The sequence below is a fragment of the Mustela lutreola genome, chromosome 3, assembly GCF_030435805.1.
Source record: "Mustela lutreola isolate mMusLut2 chromosome 3, mMusLut2.pri, whole genome shotgun sequence".
Classification (NCBI taxonomy): domain Eukaryota; kingdom Metazoa; phylum Chordata; class Mammalia; order Carnivora; family Mustelidae; genus Mustela; species Mustela lutreola.
The window spans coordinates 4,813,502-4,830,066 of NC_081292.1; the positions used below are offsets into that span (position 1 = coordinate 4,813,502).

Here is a 16,565-nt window from a genome sequence, read left to right on the forward strand (position 1 = left end):
TCCATTGCCACAGCCCACTGAGTCACGGGGCTGGGGTGTCCGTGCATTTTAAGCCGGTCGCTCGCGTGCTGCGTGCACAGAAAACAGCCGGCCCGCTTGCCTTCATTATCTGGCGCCATCTCGTCGCTGACACCTCCATTCGTCTTCAGTGCAATATTATTTTCATTAGGTCTTTAAATGAATGACCATACTCTGAAGCAGCAAGTCTCAAGGCTCCCTCTGAATCCAGGGAGATTCGGCCGGGATTCTGCGTCTTTGTACTAAATGTCCGCTATTATGTTTCAACTCTCTGAAAATTGAAAATCCATTTATGGGTAACCTGCTGAGTAAACAAGCAGGAGACAGCGGCTTTTCTTCCGGGAACTGCTTCCTTCTCGGCCTGTGCTGGGGCCTCCTCTCCTGCTCGGGCGAGCTGTCAGCCGTAGGTTCTGTGAGGTCAGAAGGGGATGGTCCCTGTTTCTGGGATCATAAGTCCAGTCAAGGGTATTAGCAAAACTGCAACCTCTCATCCGGTTTCTGACCTCTTCTTTGCCCTCGTCCCCGCCTGTACCCCACCACTCCCAGCCCCAGGCCAGCTCAGGTCAGGAAGCTCCTGGTGCAGAGGAGGGACAGCGGGCGGCTTCCTACTTGTTTCTGCCTCCTTCCCAGCTGGGGTGTATGGACCTTGCAGGGTCAAGTGCAGTAAGGAGGAAGGAGATGGCGGGGATGAGGGGGGGTGGGCAGGGGTCATGCAAGGCAGATTTAGTTGCTCTTGGGGTATCCCTATACATTCCTTGGGGATCTTGAGACGTCGGTGATCCGATGTTTCCACACCTTGAGAATGGACATCTGCTGATGTGTAGATGGTCACATCTGGTGTCCTGGGCGTCAGGAGTATCTGTCCATGGTCCTGCCATGGGGTCTGGGCTTAATAGCACAGATGCTCCTTCTTGTCTGGACCCAGCCCTTCTGGCCGTGCATTTCCCTCATACCTGCTTCTTATCTCTTCGTGGGATGGTGGATGCTTGGGAGATCTTATTCTCCTCACAGCATCCCCATGGTTTATTGTTCTAGAGCCATACTGAACTCAGAGCCCCTGTAGGAGACTGGCTTTCTTCCTAACCTAGAGACTCAGAAGTGAAGCTCTTGGCTCTGGTGTCCTCTGTCCCTTCAGACATCTGTGATTTCTGTCTTTCATGCACCTTATTCGTCCACCGGTATTCTCTTCCCATGCCTGCTTCCTTCAGAAACACCCATCTGTCACTCCATGGTAGACATTTCTAAGTCGTCAGAGAATCCTACCCCTCAGCCTAGAAGTCCTGCATCCCACCAAGCAGCCTGAATGATAGCCATGGTAGACCCAGGAATTGAGACCATCTTGCCATCAAAAGAGTGCTTAACAGAAAGGGACACAAAGCACATGAAATTCAACATCTCACACTCTGTGCTCATCAACCACAAGATGCTGGTCAAGTCTCAGAACGTTCCTACATCTCAGCAGCCTCATTTATGAAATGGACATTATTATACAATTGGTTCCTCATGAGTCTGTTATGAAGATTAACAGAGACAACATCTCAAGTGTGTGGCCAGCCTAATCCATGTCTTCTTCCTCCTTGTGGCTTCCTAGATGCACAAGGGTCGAGGGTTCCCTATGTCCCTTCCTCTCAGCAACACAGAGCACTTAATCACAATCAGAACAGGGGAGCTTCATGGACTATAAGATTAGCTAAGAGGAACAGGAAGCAAGAGGCTGGCGAAATTTCTAATGCCATATTTTTTCATTTTCATAAATTGGGTTTAAGGATGAGACAGTGTCTGTAGCACATCCTGGGGACACATATTAGACTTTGAAACATGACCCAGGCAGAGGCTTCGTTAGAACCATGTAGACCAGAGTGGAGACCAGTTGGAGAAGCACTGTGTACAGTCTAAGGGATTTCGAAGGTCTCATGACCCCCATCTCCTCCAGTGGTTCACTATGGGCAGGGCAATTCTGTCCCCAGGGACATTTGGGCAACATCTGGAGACATTTTTGGTTGTTACGCACAGGGTGCTGCTACTTGAACGTGATGGATAGAGTTCCTGGATGCCAATGAAGATCCTACAGGGCGCAGGACAGCACCCCAACCCCCCAAAAGACGGTTATCCCATCCCCAAAGTCAAGATCAGCCTGCTCTCGTCTTCCCTCGGGCTCGCACCTACTGCACTGTGAAGGTTCACGAGTGTACGCCTGTGAAGGAACAGGGAACTCACTCCTGCCCATCAGATCCCATTCTGTCCCTGGGCAATTCTGCCTATGAGGAGATTCTTCTTTATTTAAGCAACAAGTCCTTTTTGTGTGCCTTCCCTCCGTTCCCCTGGATTTTAGTCCGTGCAACCACTTAGAGAAATTCTCAGTCAGCTTGACCCTTTAAGATCAGGTAAACAAGACTTTTTGATAAAGTCATCTCTTCATCTCCAATTAAATATCAGGGCTCTTTCTCTATGTTTTGGGCTTTTTATTTTATTTTTTTAAGTTCCTTTATATAAATGCAGACACTCTCCGCTCCGTGCTCTCCAGTTTACCTCCGTCCTTTCTACACTGAAACCACTATGGACTGATTTTTATCTCCATTGATTGGTTCTAGCCACATTTTAGAGCACAAAACAGCTATCACCTCCTTTATTCTGAGGTCTTTACTCCGATTAATGTGACTTAAATTCTTTTTTCACGTGTCTGACACCTTCACTACCCTGACATGTACTTCCCCTCTATTGTTCTAGCCTAAGAATATCTCTGGGATTCCCACAAGCCTGTGTATGAATGGATTCCAATACAGTCCGGTAGTACAGAACGGACTGCGTGGTCCGATGAAAGTGGGTCTGGCATTCTGGTTCTGCCTTAGGACCTGGCAGCAGGCGGTTCACTCATGCTGGCTTTACTTCCTTGTCTGTAGACGTAATGATGCTGGGAAAGACCTCACAGGATCATCATGTGGGTTAAGGGAAAAGCAATGGATTCCGTTCATGGTAAAGCCACAGTACAGTGTTCTCAGAATCAAAGTGACTATAAACATTAATGACTTTCAGAGGCTCAGGAGGGATCCTCCTGGCCCCTTCCAAACCATGCTTCTCCTGGGGAAGAGAGGAGGCCCTGTTTGTGGTCTATTCATGGAGTCACACGGGGCTGCTGTGATTTGGGTGTTTGGCTTTCTTTTGCACACAAGGCATAAGCAGCAAAGATTCCAGGAAGCAACCTTGGGGCAGGTCCTGGAAGTTTGCTGCCCTTGCTCTCTCTGTGTCTCATTTCCCCATCTGTGGAGGAAGCAGAAGTTTTTCTCTGAGCTTCTGCTCTACTCATGTCCATCCAGGCTTCCCAAGTGCTCTGGCTCAGAGAAACTTGGAGAACCTGAGGGATTAGTTTCCAGAGCTTGAGATTAGCACTGGAGGAATTTTATTTAGAGAAGAAGCAACTCTATTTTTGTCACCAGAGGCTCTGTTGGACCTTGCCTACCAGCCAGTTCGTCTCTTGGGAATCAGACAGGCACCAAGGACAAAATGCTAGAGCAAAGGTTGAGGAATCCATGATAAAAGTGGTCAGACTATTTAATCGGTATGCTTAGGGACTCATACACTCTTTTGGCCAGTTATTCTCTTTAGTAAGCAAACACTGGGCCAGCTTCTATAGTGTGCAGGATAAGATGCTAGGTGTTGGGGATAGAAAGGCTGATTAGTCACATTTCCTGGCCTTAGGAGCTAGAGATCTAGTAGAGAGCACAAACTTAGAAAGGAAGTGCTTTCCTGCATGTGGGGGGAGGGGGAGGAGCAGTGGGGGAGGGAGAGGAGCAGTGGGAGAGGGAGGGGAATAGTGGGGGAGGGAGACCATGGAGGGCTTCTGTGTTGAGATGAGCCCTGGGAAGGGTCTGAGTGTGTCTCCATCACTGGCCTGGCAGGGGGCTTGGTGTCCACGCCTTGGAGCCCCTGGGCTGCCGAGAGAGAGAAATAGCTGTGTGATGCCTCCTGACTTCTTTTTCTTCTTGGACATGGGGTTTCTTCATCTGCCAATCACAGGAGAAATGATTTCTACTAGACAGGGTGATTGTAGGGATTGACTAAGATGATGTGCGCGTGGTGGTGGGCCCGGGGAGAGGCTGTCATGCAGACCTGTGTGAGTGACAGCCGGGCCGGCCCGCCGTCACTCAGGTGCATGCACTCGCTTGCCTTCCAGGCTGAGGGACGTGGCGGGGGCCCCCTTGATCAGCAGCCGCACACTCGGCCTACACTTCCACGCCTGGAGGGGTCTGCACCACCAGGTCCCCGTCATGTTCGACTACTTCCACCTGTCAGTCATCTCGGTGACCATCCACGCCGCCCTCGTGGCCCTGCAGCAGCCCTTGATCAGGTAGGAAGCGATGACCATGATCCCGGAGGTGCAGGGGCACCCCTCTGCCTTTCTTGTTACGCTCCATCCATCCCCGGGGCAGCTGGGGGCTCTGGCCTGGCTGGGGTTGGCCGGGCCGACCACAGGAGCTTCTCCCAGTCTGACTGTCAAGGCTCTGGGCCTCCCTCAGGAGTTGGGGTGAGGTGAGCGGGGTGGGGGAAGGCATTTGGACTCAGGGGTGCACGGGCAGGGAGCCAGGGGCTGAAAACCTGCCAGCAGTGAATCATACCTGGACCCCGTGCCGGGCTTTGCTTATTCTAATGTTGCCTTGGCTGAGAAGTCCCCGCATGTCCCTGAGACACACTGTTTTTTTCACTAAGCCAGGAGCCCTCATACGGCCCAAGCGCAGAAGAGGATGCGGCCAAGCCCGGGGCAGGGGCTCTGTCTGCTGGCCCCTCCCGGGCTTGCTGTTTGTTCCAAAGCAGGACCCTGAGGTTTCAGAAATGCCACAAGTGGAAGAACAGAGCTGGTACCTTGTTGGGTGCCTGGCATGGCCAGACATACGCCAGGTTCCTTCGAAACCTTACCCCTGCTCACGGGCATGGGTTGCTCGGGTGTTCAAAGGGATATTCACAGAGAGAATCTTGTAGACTGGAGTCCTGGGAAAGAGCTAACCTTCCAGGGTCCCTTCTCAGGACAGCTTCTCCGCACTGGGAGTTAAAATGCCTGTGGGGGACACTGCAGTCCCCAGTGATTACTGTTGGGTGAGGCCCAGGTTGGGGTCAGTGAATAGGGAAGGAGGAACCCGGATCCTGGCCAGGTGCCATGGCCAGGAGATGCTGCCCATGGAGACCTTCACTCAGTCCCTGGGCCTCTTGGCTGAGCTCTTTCCTGGGCTGTGTTTGCTGATGGGTTTAATTCAGACACTGACCTTGAATGGTAGACGGGGTGCCTATGTATCAAGTCAACAATAATTCCCAAGTCAAGAAATGTTGGCCGGAGAGAGAAAAGCTCAGTGGACTAAAAAGCTTAGTTTCTGAGAGCAAAGGGGGCCCTGCACAGGGTGGGCCTTGAGCAGCCTTGGGTTTTGAACTGGGGAGAGTCTTTGGGGGGTGGTTTTTAGCTTAGGGCCCGTGAATGGAGCCAAGGACACTGGAGGTGGAGAGAGCTGACGTCGTGGGCTGTGTGTGCGCAGTGTCTGGCCCCTTGGCCCTGCTGGCAAGCGTGAACAAGTGTGACCTTCTCCTGCCCACCACGGATTGAGCTCCTTCATGGAAACTAGCCCTCCGGAAGGGAGCCCATGGGACTAACTATCGTTCCTTCTCAGCACCTATACTGGAGGCCTGCTGTGCCCCAGGAATGGTGTTAGGACCCACCCAGTAGACCAAGGAGTCCTTGCTAAAGACGCTTCCCTCCGAGAATGCAGAATCAAATGGAGGGGGCCCCTCGACTTGGATGGCGTTATCCTACGGCAGACGTTGAGCAGAGTTTGACAGAAAACATGGCGGAAGCAAACGGAAGCAGACCCAAATTTGGGAAATCACAGGAGACAGAGTCCAGAAAGCAGCAGACGAGACGGTATGAAGGCCCTGCAAGGCTGTCCACCGCCAGCTGTGCGCTCTCTCTGCGGCTCGGCAGAGAGTGGCCTTGGTGCAGACACGAGGTCACAATCCGTCTGCTGTCAGGGATGCAGGGCGGATGGCCGGCGGTGCTGTGTGAGTCGCCAGCCCCGAAGGTCCACCCCTGAAGGTGAGCCGAGAGCCCGGCTGGGAAAGCAGAGCACCCTGCAGGCTGTTCTGGGTCCCAGAGACGGAACTCCTGATGTCTGGGACCTCCAGGTACTTTCTGGGGGTCCCCAGAGAGGTATCTAACCTCTAAGAGTTTCAACATCAAAATAGGAACGGGAGAATCGGAGGGAGGAAGGAAGGAGCGAACTGAAGAAATGAGTAGGGTTCTGAACCCAACAGAAACGAAGCGGGTACCACAAGACGAAGCTCACATCATGTGCCACACCTGGTGAACGCAGGCTCAGTCACGGTGGGCGCCCTAAGCTTTAGTCGTTTCTGGAAAGGCCGGGCCAAGAAGTTCTGGGATGAACAGATTGCATCCGGGACCCTGAAAGTCCTGGAGCCTGGCGAGGCAGAGATATCTTAAGTACCTCAATCCAGTTCACTGTGTAACCCATGTTGGGAGCTCGGTGCACGACGGCGTTCGAAGTTGGCTCTGCAGCAGGAGGGTCCCAGGTTCTTTCCTGAGCCTCCTGCTGATGAAGCCTGTCAGCTCCAGCAAATGACTTCTGTTCCCCGAGCTTCTGCCTCAGCGCATGCCAGGAGGGTCTCAGGAGGATTAAATGAGATCGTACACAGAGAACCCTGGGCCATGCCTTTAGCGGATTCGTATCCGGGCAGTGTCTACCATGTTGCAGGCCCTGATCTCGGCCCCCTGGCCAACACCTCATAAGCACATACTGAGCCGAGCAAACTGTAAGCGTGGGGAAGAAGTAGTTCTGCTCTGGGGAAACCAGGACCAGCAACCAGCCTTTGAGCTGGACCCAGGGGATCAGAGATTGTGACATCGAGAAATAAACTGGGGAGGGTAAAGGTGACATTTAGCGGTGTAGCTAATGACATGGTACAGAACTGAGAATCTGTTTACTGTCTAAGAGAGAGGCAGTGAAGGTTTTGAGCAAGAGCCTCCCTTGATAGAGCCTGTTTCGTGAAGATCCCTCCAGTGGCCAGAGTGGGCTGGGCTGGGAGTGACATCAGGGTAGAGGCAGGAGGACACGCTAGGGTCCCACTAGGAGATTGAGTGTTCACAGTGAAAAGCAGGGGTCCCTCCTCTTGCTGCTGGGAGCACTGATGCTATCTAACGAGAACCTGGGATCTGGAAACTCCTTGTAGAAAATGTAACCTTCTGACAGAACGAGCTCCTTGCAAATCAGACGCGGCCGAGAGGAGCACACAGAGCCACCCCGCGCCAGAGCCTGGCTCCTCCCGGGATGGGGGTAAAAATAGAACTGTCTTCTGTTCTCTGGATTTTACAGGAAGGATTTCTATTAGTTACTCACAGTGGCTGGGAACAGAGAGAACCCTTTAAAACGAAGGGAAATACCTGTCAAATAGGGAGAACTCGAGTTTTTTTTTTTTTTTTCCAGAAAAGTGAGTTTCACAGCATCAGTGAAATCCAGTCAGGAAGAAGCAGGTATGCAATTAAAATTTAACCTCAAAAGACCTTCCGCCTTTGCTGAAACACCCCGAAGAGAACCTGATTTTTGCACCTTACATGAGGAGAGCTGGATCTCATGGGAGGGAATCGGATCCGTTGGAAAAGCTGATCAAGCCCACCGTTAAGTGAAATAACCAGTCCTTCCCGTTACGCATTGGCCGTCTGTCCCCAAAGGTGTCGTGAGCGTCATAGCTCACGCACACATTGTCTGTTTTTTGGCAATGTTCCCTTTATCCGTTTGTAGTCTGTGCATTTGCTTTAAACGGCAGTTCCAAACAAATCAGGGTAATGATTACGTTACATGCATTAATATTTGTGGTGTTTCCACAAAAGCCATGTAGACAGTCACCATGGTGTGAGAGTTTATTGCATTTGTGGTACTATGGACAGCAGCTGGAGCATTTATGGAATCGTGACTTTTTGCCTGATGCTGTCCTTGAAGCTACTTTGGGCTACGCTCAGGAACCCTTAGAGCCCTTGGGGAAAGTGCTGGGACCCACCTTTCCCACCTTCAGAAACACCCAGAGGCTAAAAACGTATCCATGTCATTTAGCTTCTGGGAGCTCTGCTGGGCTTGGAGCCTGGGGACACCAGCCTCACTGGCGGCCTCTAACCTCCGGGCCCTTCTCCGTGCGGGTCACCTGCAGCTCGTCGTCCTCCGCCCAGCTGGCTTTATGAGTGCTCTCTGTGCTCACTGCGCCGAGCCCCCCTTCATCCTGTCCCCTCCGCGCCCCTCCTAGACCGAAACATCTCTGCGGAGAGGCCACGGCTGCGTCCTCCGGCCCCCCTGCCGCCTAACGTTCTGCCCGCTGCGGGGCGTGCGCCTGGTACATATTTGCATAAATGAATTAAACGGAAATATAATGGAAGCTTTCGTTCCCTGTCAGGAGGGTAAGCAGGAAGGCAGATTGTCGGTTGGACTAAATCCTTCCAGGATTATTTCTTGAGCACCTGCGCCGGAGGGGGGTGTTGTCGCCCCTTCCTCTACGGGAGGACAGACGGAGGCTCAGGGAGGGGCAGGGCTGGAGGAGCTCACCCCGGACTGTGCCCCGAAGTAGAAGCAGGACCCAGACTGGAGCAGATGGAACCCCTGTCCTTCTGGCCTGGAGCCCACCCGCCTGCCCCTCCAGTCCCGTGGCCTGGGAGCTCTCAGCAGGCATGTGGTTGGCCATCAGGGGTATCCCTTCGTCCACAGAGCAGGACGTGTGCCATGTTACCTCCCAGGATCTCACGGCAATTGTGCTGCCTTTTCGGGTCGGCATCCTGGGGGCGAGGGGGCCACCTACTTCTAAATGGCTAATGTCACAACGCCCCACTAATGGCCCCAGGGGGCTGAGCTCATAGCCCCACGCCTTTCTTCACACTGTCTTTCTCCTCTTCCACCCCCTGTCTTTCAGCTTTACCCGTCCGGGAAGAGGCTCCTGGCTTGGTAAAGGCGGGCCAGACACGGGACCAGAGCAGTCCAGCCTCTCTCTGGAAAACCTGGTCTTCGGAGCGGGATACTGCAAGCCGACTTCTTCGGAGGTAAGGTCCACAAGGGATGTGGCCTCAAGGCCACCCTCAGTTCTGTAGGCGTGGTGTGTGTCCCTTCTGCTCTCCTGTCCATCCATTCCTGCCTTTTTGTAAAACATATCGCCAATGCCAGGCTCTGGGGCAGACACCGGCCCCAGGGTCCCCACACACATCTCTTCTGGGTGGTCCCCCGTGACGCGTGTTGTGAGGGCTTTCCCTTGGACCGTGTGGGAACCTGGAAAGTCCCTTGGCCTTGAACTGCTTTCAGACCCCGGTTCCGTCTCTGTCTTGCTCACTTTTCTGGGCCTCCGTTTGCCCCCCCGCCGGGTGAGGTCATGTAAACGTAATTATCTTCCAGGGTGGCGTGTGTAGCTGTTGCTATCATGAAGGTAAAATTCCTAGCCCAGAGCTTATACTCAGTAGGGGCTCAGCAAATATGCACACCCAGACCTTCCCATCAACACCCATCATTACGCTCTGTGAGGTGCACGTCTTTGGCCACACGCAGCATTGCTGCCTGTATCTCTCCTGAGCCGACACAGGATTATTTTTATCAGGGACCTGTTCAGAAAGGACCAGCCCGTGTGAGTCTGGCTTCCCTGGAGAGACGGAACCAACAAGAGATAGAGAGATGGAAAAATGGATTATAGTATTTCCAATGACATTGACATATTTATGTATATACGACGTGAGAATATAAAGAGATCTGTTGAGAAGTATTGGCTCACATGATGTTGGAGACCTGTCCCCTGCCAGCTGGGGACCCGGCAGAGCTGAGCCGGTGGTGGGCTGAGGTCCAGTGTGCAGCCTGAGGTCCAGTGTACAGCCTGAGGTCCAGTGTGCAGACAGGAGAACACTGGTGTCCCAGCCAGAAGGCAGGCAGACATTCTCCCACTCAGATTCCTCGCGGGTTGGGTGACGCGCATCCACGTCAGGAGGGCCACTCCGTACTCAGCCTGCCCACCTCCTGCTGCCAAAGGGGGTCCACACTGTCCTGTGCAGCCCTGCCCCCTGCTCCTGGTGCCCAGCCTAGCGGGGCCTGGACTTGGCTGGCTCTCCTGTGAGGTCAGCTCTCCCAGCCTGAGCCCCAGCCAGGAGGCCTGGCTGCAGAAGCGTGTCCTGGCCTGGCCGGCAGTCATGCGTCCATCTGGGCCAAGCCTCTGTGTCACAGGAGAAGCTGAGGAGTGGGCTGCCAACCCTCCTGCGTGACAGGGGACCCAGACCAGGACAGGGTTCTGTGCCCAGAAGGAGCAGACCTTAAAGCCAAATAGAACTTTCCGTCTTTCTTTCCTTCCTTCCTTTCTTTTTTCTTTCTTTTTTTTTTTTTTTTGGAAGATTATCTCCATTTATTTTATGTTTCTTATAATTTTTTTTGTATTATGTTATCTTAGCCAGCATACAGAACATCATTAGCTTTTGATGCAGTGTTCCGTGATTCATTGTTTGCATAAAACACCCAGGGCTCCATGCGATAGAACTTTCTGGAAGATGGTCTCCAGTGACCTGTAGATGTAGGACCTCAGGCAGCTGCTCAGACTCTAGGAACCACATCCTCATCTTTGACGGTGGACCCAGCAAATAGTAAGAAGGTAGCGGAAGGCGGGGGCCAGGCAGCCTGGGGTTGGGGAGTGGCGTGTCTGCATTATATCCTGCACACCATGACTTCAAGGGCTCCCGCATGGGATTGGGAAGGAGTGGAAGTCAGGGACTTCCTGCTCCCTCTCTGCGTCCCCACGGCCACACACGGACGCCTTGTCATGAGTGGACGCTTCGTGCCTCCCTGGACCAGCCCTGACCCCCTGCTGAGAGCCAGGCCCGGCTCCAGACTCCCCTTGGGTGGACAGAAACCTTGGTTGTGACCACCTTACACCTCCACTGCCCCCTCAACTGGGTCCTCCTCCTCCTCAGTCCCCGCAAGTGTGTCTCCAGAGCGTCCCCGGCAGATCTACCTGAATATCTCCAGCTCGGACCATTGTCTGACATTTTCTATAATGTGGCATAGGACATGAGGGAATATCAGAGTTTCCACATCAATTCAAAGCATTTCTTTTTTTTTTTTTTTTAAGATTTTATTTGTTTATTTGACAGACAGAGATTACAAGTAGACAGAGAGGCAGGCAGAGAGAGAGAGAGGGAAGCAGGCTCCCTGCTGAGCAGAGAGCCCGATGCGGGACTCGATCCCAGGACCCTGGGATCATGACCTGAGCCGAAGGCAGCGGCTTAACCCACTGAGCCACCCAGGCGCCCAAAGCATTTCTAACACATATTCCAAGACACGGCCTTTGCTAGGTCCACAGGAGACTATGAGGGCAATTGTGATACAGTGTCCCATAAGGAACTCTAACGCACATCCTCTGATGCCTCATTCAGGTGCCACCATCTGAGGAGCTCTCTCGGATTTCCTAGTCTTTATTTTCTCTCCCAGATGTTTCTTTCACGCTCAACTCTAGGCATCTCTGTCCCTCCTCCCCGCGGGTCCCAGTGGTTGGGGATAGAGGCCAGCTTACTCAGCGTCACATGCCCAGGTCCAGCACCTTGCGGAGCTGCCCTTGGAGACTGTGCAGAGCCCTAGAGCTGGGGCAGGCAGGGGCAGGCTGGGGCAGGGTGCACTGACTATGGCATCCGAGAGACTGAGTGTGACCCAGCTGGATCCCTGCCCTGGAGACGGTGTGACTCGGGAGAGAGAAGATTAAGGTGTCGGACACCTGCTGTGCTCCTTGGAGCCCTGGGACCGGGCAGGGCTTCACTCACCCTTGGAAATGCAAGTTCTCAACCTGAGAATGGGATAATACCTGCCTTTAGAGAGGATCTCAGGAGGTAATATGTCTAAAGGCAGTACAAAAATAAACCCCTAGCAGGCGCATGATACAGTATAGTTTTTTCCCCTTCTATTTCTTTTCTTGGCTATTTTTGGGGATGTGTGTCAAAGAAGACATCCCTGTCTTTTACAAGAGTCAGATAAAATAGCATATTTGTGGGTGCTCAGCAGTGAACTTGCTCATGCAGCTTTGAGCTCAATGGGTTATTTTTGGGACCTGATTCTCTTCCTGTGTATTTTCCATTTGGGTCCCATCCAATTATGTGGGCTCAGTGCTGTGCACCCACCCCGTGCCTTCCCACCAGGCAAGGGCTGCCAGGCAGAGAACAAAATCCACTCCCCCGTCCTCCCCTAGGAGCCAAATCCCCAAGAAGCCCAGTGCATTAGCAAATAGCCTGGGGGTCCACGCACACTGCAGCATCAGCTGGAAGAGTTAGACACCAGGTGTTCCCTTCCGAATAAGCCTTTCTGGGCAAAGACGTTTGCAGAAACCAGAGTTCCAGAGCGAAAGGAGCTGACCGCATGAAAAACCGCGGGAGGCCCGGGTCCCCTTCCCCGCCGGCTGGGGTCCGGCCCCCTCCTGCTGCAGCCACACTCTTTCCCGATGACCCTGGGAGCTGGGGCCTCGGCTTTGCAGCGGCAGCTCAGAGCCCCTCCCCATCGCAAGCCAGCGGCTTTGCCCCGCGAGAATTACTTTCCCTCTCTGATTTTCAGCTTATCTGTCAAAAAGGGACACTAATGCCCGCCTTGCCGGGTTGCTGAGAAGATTAAATGAAATAAGCATATTAAAGCCTGAAGCGTAGAGCCAGGCACAAAGTGCTCAGTAAAACCCTCTGTTGGATTATTTTTCTTTCTGTTTACTCACATGATTAAATTGAACGTTACTCCAAGAGCCTCCACGCGGTCTGTGAGCCTCCGCTGTGAGGAGGACACTGAAGGGAGGGCTTGAGGTGTGGTTTTGTTCTTGGCTTTCAGAACTAACCTGCTGTGTGACCTTGAGTCAGACACTCACCCTCTCTGGGTCTCAGTTTCCCCAGGTGTATAAAGAGGATTGGATGACATCGTGCTGCCCCCCCACACACCCCCCAGTGCTTTCTCTGCTGTTTTCCCTGTGATACCCCCGTCACTGTATGGTGCCGCTGGGGCCATGATTGATTTTTTCGTCCAGATTCTCCAGAGAAACAGAACCAGGAGGACGTGTGTGTGTACACACACTCACACACACCGACACACACAGATTGATTCCTAGGGGTTATTTCCTGTGACTATGGAACAGGTCAGCAACCACAGAATCCGAGAACATCTGAAAGCAAGAGAACCAAACCCCTTGAGGTAGACTGTGGGCATGTCCCCTTCTAGCACGTGGGTTCTAGCCGGCACTTGGAGCCCCCCGGCCCTGCCTCACCCGTGGAAACCGCAGGAGCCGTGCCGCGCAGGTGAATGTGCCTGAGGCGAAGGTATTGGCCATCAGAGTGAAGCCCTTCCATCCTCAGCGTGACTTAGAATGTGCTTTCCAGACCCAGGGGCACATCATTGGGAGAATATTCTAGATCGTGGCTCTGGGGCCATCTCCCTTCTAAGATGGGTTGCAGAGAATTGTACAACAGCCTCATCCTGGAAGGCAGTAACACTTCCACGGCACAGGGACACGGAGTGCGGAGCTTTACAAAAGCCTTACCCGCTCGTGTGGCTCCTGTGGCGACAGCCTCTTGCCAAAGGCAGGTCCGTGTCAGGTGGGGCTGGGTGGGAGGCTGAGACACAGCCGACACCCAGGCGGATGTCTCCCACGTCCTGGGCGTGCTCCTCTGTTCACCCCTTTGCCTCCATTTTTATTTGGTTCTTTGTACTTCGCCCTTGCTGTAAGTTTACCCTTGCTCGCCATCGTAAACATCCTCGAATTCCTACCACGAGGACCTGGAGTCCTGTAGAGAAGGGCCAGACAGTCATTATCTGGGAACACATCATTACTTTATCTCTGGCCTGTCTCTGTGAGCAGAGATGCTGCCATTGGTCCGTTCACTCGTCAGATATCCATCAAGTGCCTACGATGTCTCGGGGACAGGATGAGGAGTTGGTGACACAGCACGTATGGGAATGGCGGCCTCAGCCCCCCACGCCTGGAGGGCCTCTTCATTTCTGTAGCCCTCGGTGCCCGGTCGAGTTTCTGGCAAACTGTGGTGCTCACTTGATGTTGGAGGTGCGGATGAAGGAGATGGTGCAGCTTTAGGTTCTCGATCCTGTAGGGGGGGTGACTGTTGCCGACTTAGCCCTCAGACATAGCCGACCCAGGACCCAGCGATCACAACACTTTGGGGACCGGCGGAATGTTCTATTGTCTTATAAAATCAAAATGAAGTGTGTGTGGACAGCTAGCTAGCTAGCTAGCTAGATGATAGGGAATTTTATCAAGGCAGTCATGAAAATAGAATTTTAAATGTATATTCTAACAGATGAAAAGTGCTTGGGGCCCACAAAAGGCATAATTCGACTCTGGGAACGATGACGATTAGTCCCCATTTTTACTTCCCGATGACAGACATGAGGAAGCAGAGCCCAGTACACGCAGACAACTCCCCCCGAGGGGGACAGGTGCACACCTAGAACCCGGCTCCCTGTTTGACCCAGTCCTTTAGTGCGGCTCCTTTCCCCAGAGGGACGCCTGCCCGGGGAGTGAGCTCTTCATGCTTCCGCACGGGGGGACAGTTGGGTACAGAGGAACGATTGTTCAAAATCTGTGAGCGACATGTTCTAAGGTTAATTACCTGGGGAAGAATCAGAGGTCACCAGGAAAACACAACGGTCATTTAAAGAAAAACCTGTTTTATGGTTTTTAAAAATGCGTTTAATGATGTCTGCTGTTTCAGGAATTAAGAGCTCAAGCACTATTGTACTTACTCTCTCCACCAGAATTAAATAGTTTAAAGCTTTCTCATTTAAACGGTTATCTGATTTACTAAAATCTTGCAAAGCAAATAGCAAGTCGCTCTCCAGCGAACAGCGTTGACAGGCTTGGGCTCTCCAGCCCGCTGCTTTCATGTGCGTGTGAATCCAGTGACATTCCGTGGGTCATTTCCACACAAAACTATAAAGCTCTGAAAATGGACTTTTCATGCAAAAGTTGACAGTATTGTTTATTTATGCACCGTTCTGCTCACGGGCATGAAAAAAGCCTGTATTCCACATCTCCTGCCTTCGGAGGCCTTGTTCTGCTCTGGAGTTTCTAGACACAAGGAGATGTCAGGTGGCCAGGACAGGGGAAAGCACCTCTTCCCAGACTGTCCCGTGTTTCCCTGTCCTCAGTGAGCAGCAGACACCCAGCTGAACACAGACAGTGGTTGCCAGGTGAGGGGCAGCAAGGTGCCCAGGCAAGTACAGAAACCTGGTGGGGCTAAGGTCAGTTCTTCTGTGGATAACGTGGGAGAGCTTGGCAAGTCATGCGACCACTCTGAGCCTCTGTTTCTTCTTTTTTTCTTAAAGGGGGGAATGAAACGTGTTCACCCTGTAAGGTTTGCCTGGGACTCAGGAGGGAACAAGTATTTCCCCCTTTGGGCATCCTTTCTCCCCACTCTGTCTCCCCTCTTGTGTCCCCCCCACCCAGGGACAGTGTGATGACATCACCACACATCCCATTCACCATTTAACATAATTATATCAGCGAAATGTGTTGAGCCCTTACATGCCTTGGGCTCTGTGCTGGCTGTTTTTTACTGGGCTTCCTCATGGCTCCTGGAATAGATTCACATCACAGAGGTCCTCTAGTAATTCATAAGTTGCCGGGAGTTGGGCAGCTGGTCCCCCTGGAGCCGGGATGCATGCGCAGGTCCTGGTGCATCCGGCATTCGCCTTGTGTCCCCTTGGAATGGCTCTCACCTGGAACCCTCCCATGGGCGCCGTGCGTGGCACGTTCTCTGCCGAGCAGGTGGGTGGCAGCGGGTGTGTGTTGGCGTCGGTTCTTCTTTGAGGTTGAGGGACCAGAGTCTAAGCACCACTTTGTGCTCTCACTGAGACAGCGGGAGCATTTAACCGTCAAGCGGAGCGACCGTCAACAAGTCAGCCCCAGACCTACCCTCATGGAGTCTGTGGGTTAGCCAGAACAAGGAAAGAGATTGAAAAAGTGGTTTTTCGTTGCAGGAGAGCCACGTTAGGACAGCATTTGTCTCCAGTGCTGTCATTGGCTGGAGCACAGAAGAGAGGGGGTCACCACCTGGGGTGACTGACGGAGAGCTTCCTGCGGGGAGGGACATTATGCAGGGAACTGGATGTAGGACTCTGAATCTGTACCTGTCTCCTGCCCCGGACCCGTGGTTTCCTAAGTCCCTTGTTTTCTAAAGCCAGTCATTGGTAGGGGCCTTCCAAATCCTTTGGCGTTTTTTGTTTGTTTTTGCTTTTGCTTTCAGAGGGAAAGAAGCGAGAATGCAGAGGGAGAGAGGGAATCTAAGCAGGCTCCATGCCCTGCATGGAGCTCAAGACGGGGCTCAGTCCCCAAACCCTGAGATTATGACCTGACCCGAAATCAGGGCTCTGATGCTTAACCAACTGAGCTACTCAGGCACTCCTAGACCAACGTCTTTTTTTGTTTTGTTTTGTTTTGGTTTTTTGTTTTGTTTTTCATTTATTTATTTTTAGCATAACAGTACCATTGTTTTTTCACCACACCCAGTGCTCCAT

At 52.7% G+C, this 16,565-nt stretch overlaps 1 protein-coding gene across 1 annotated transcript in view; it reads left to right on the forward strand.

Moving 5' to 3' along the window:
* Positions 1-16,565, forward strand: part of FAM135B (family with sequence similarity 135 member B) — a 279,227-nt gene that overhangs the window by 189,283 nt on the left and 73,379 nt on the right. The window contains exons 6-7 of the mRNA XM_059165554.1: positions 4,190-4,363; positions 8,965-9,091. Coding sequence (XP_059021537.1) covers positions 4,190-4,363; positions 8,965-9,091 — 301 coding nt within the window. The remainder of the gene's footprint in view (positions 1-4,189; positions 4,364-8,964; positions 9,092-16,565) is intronic.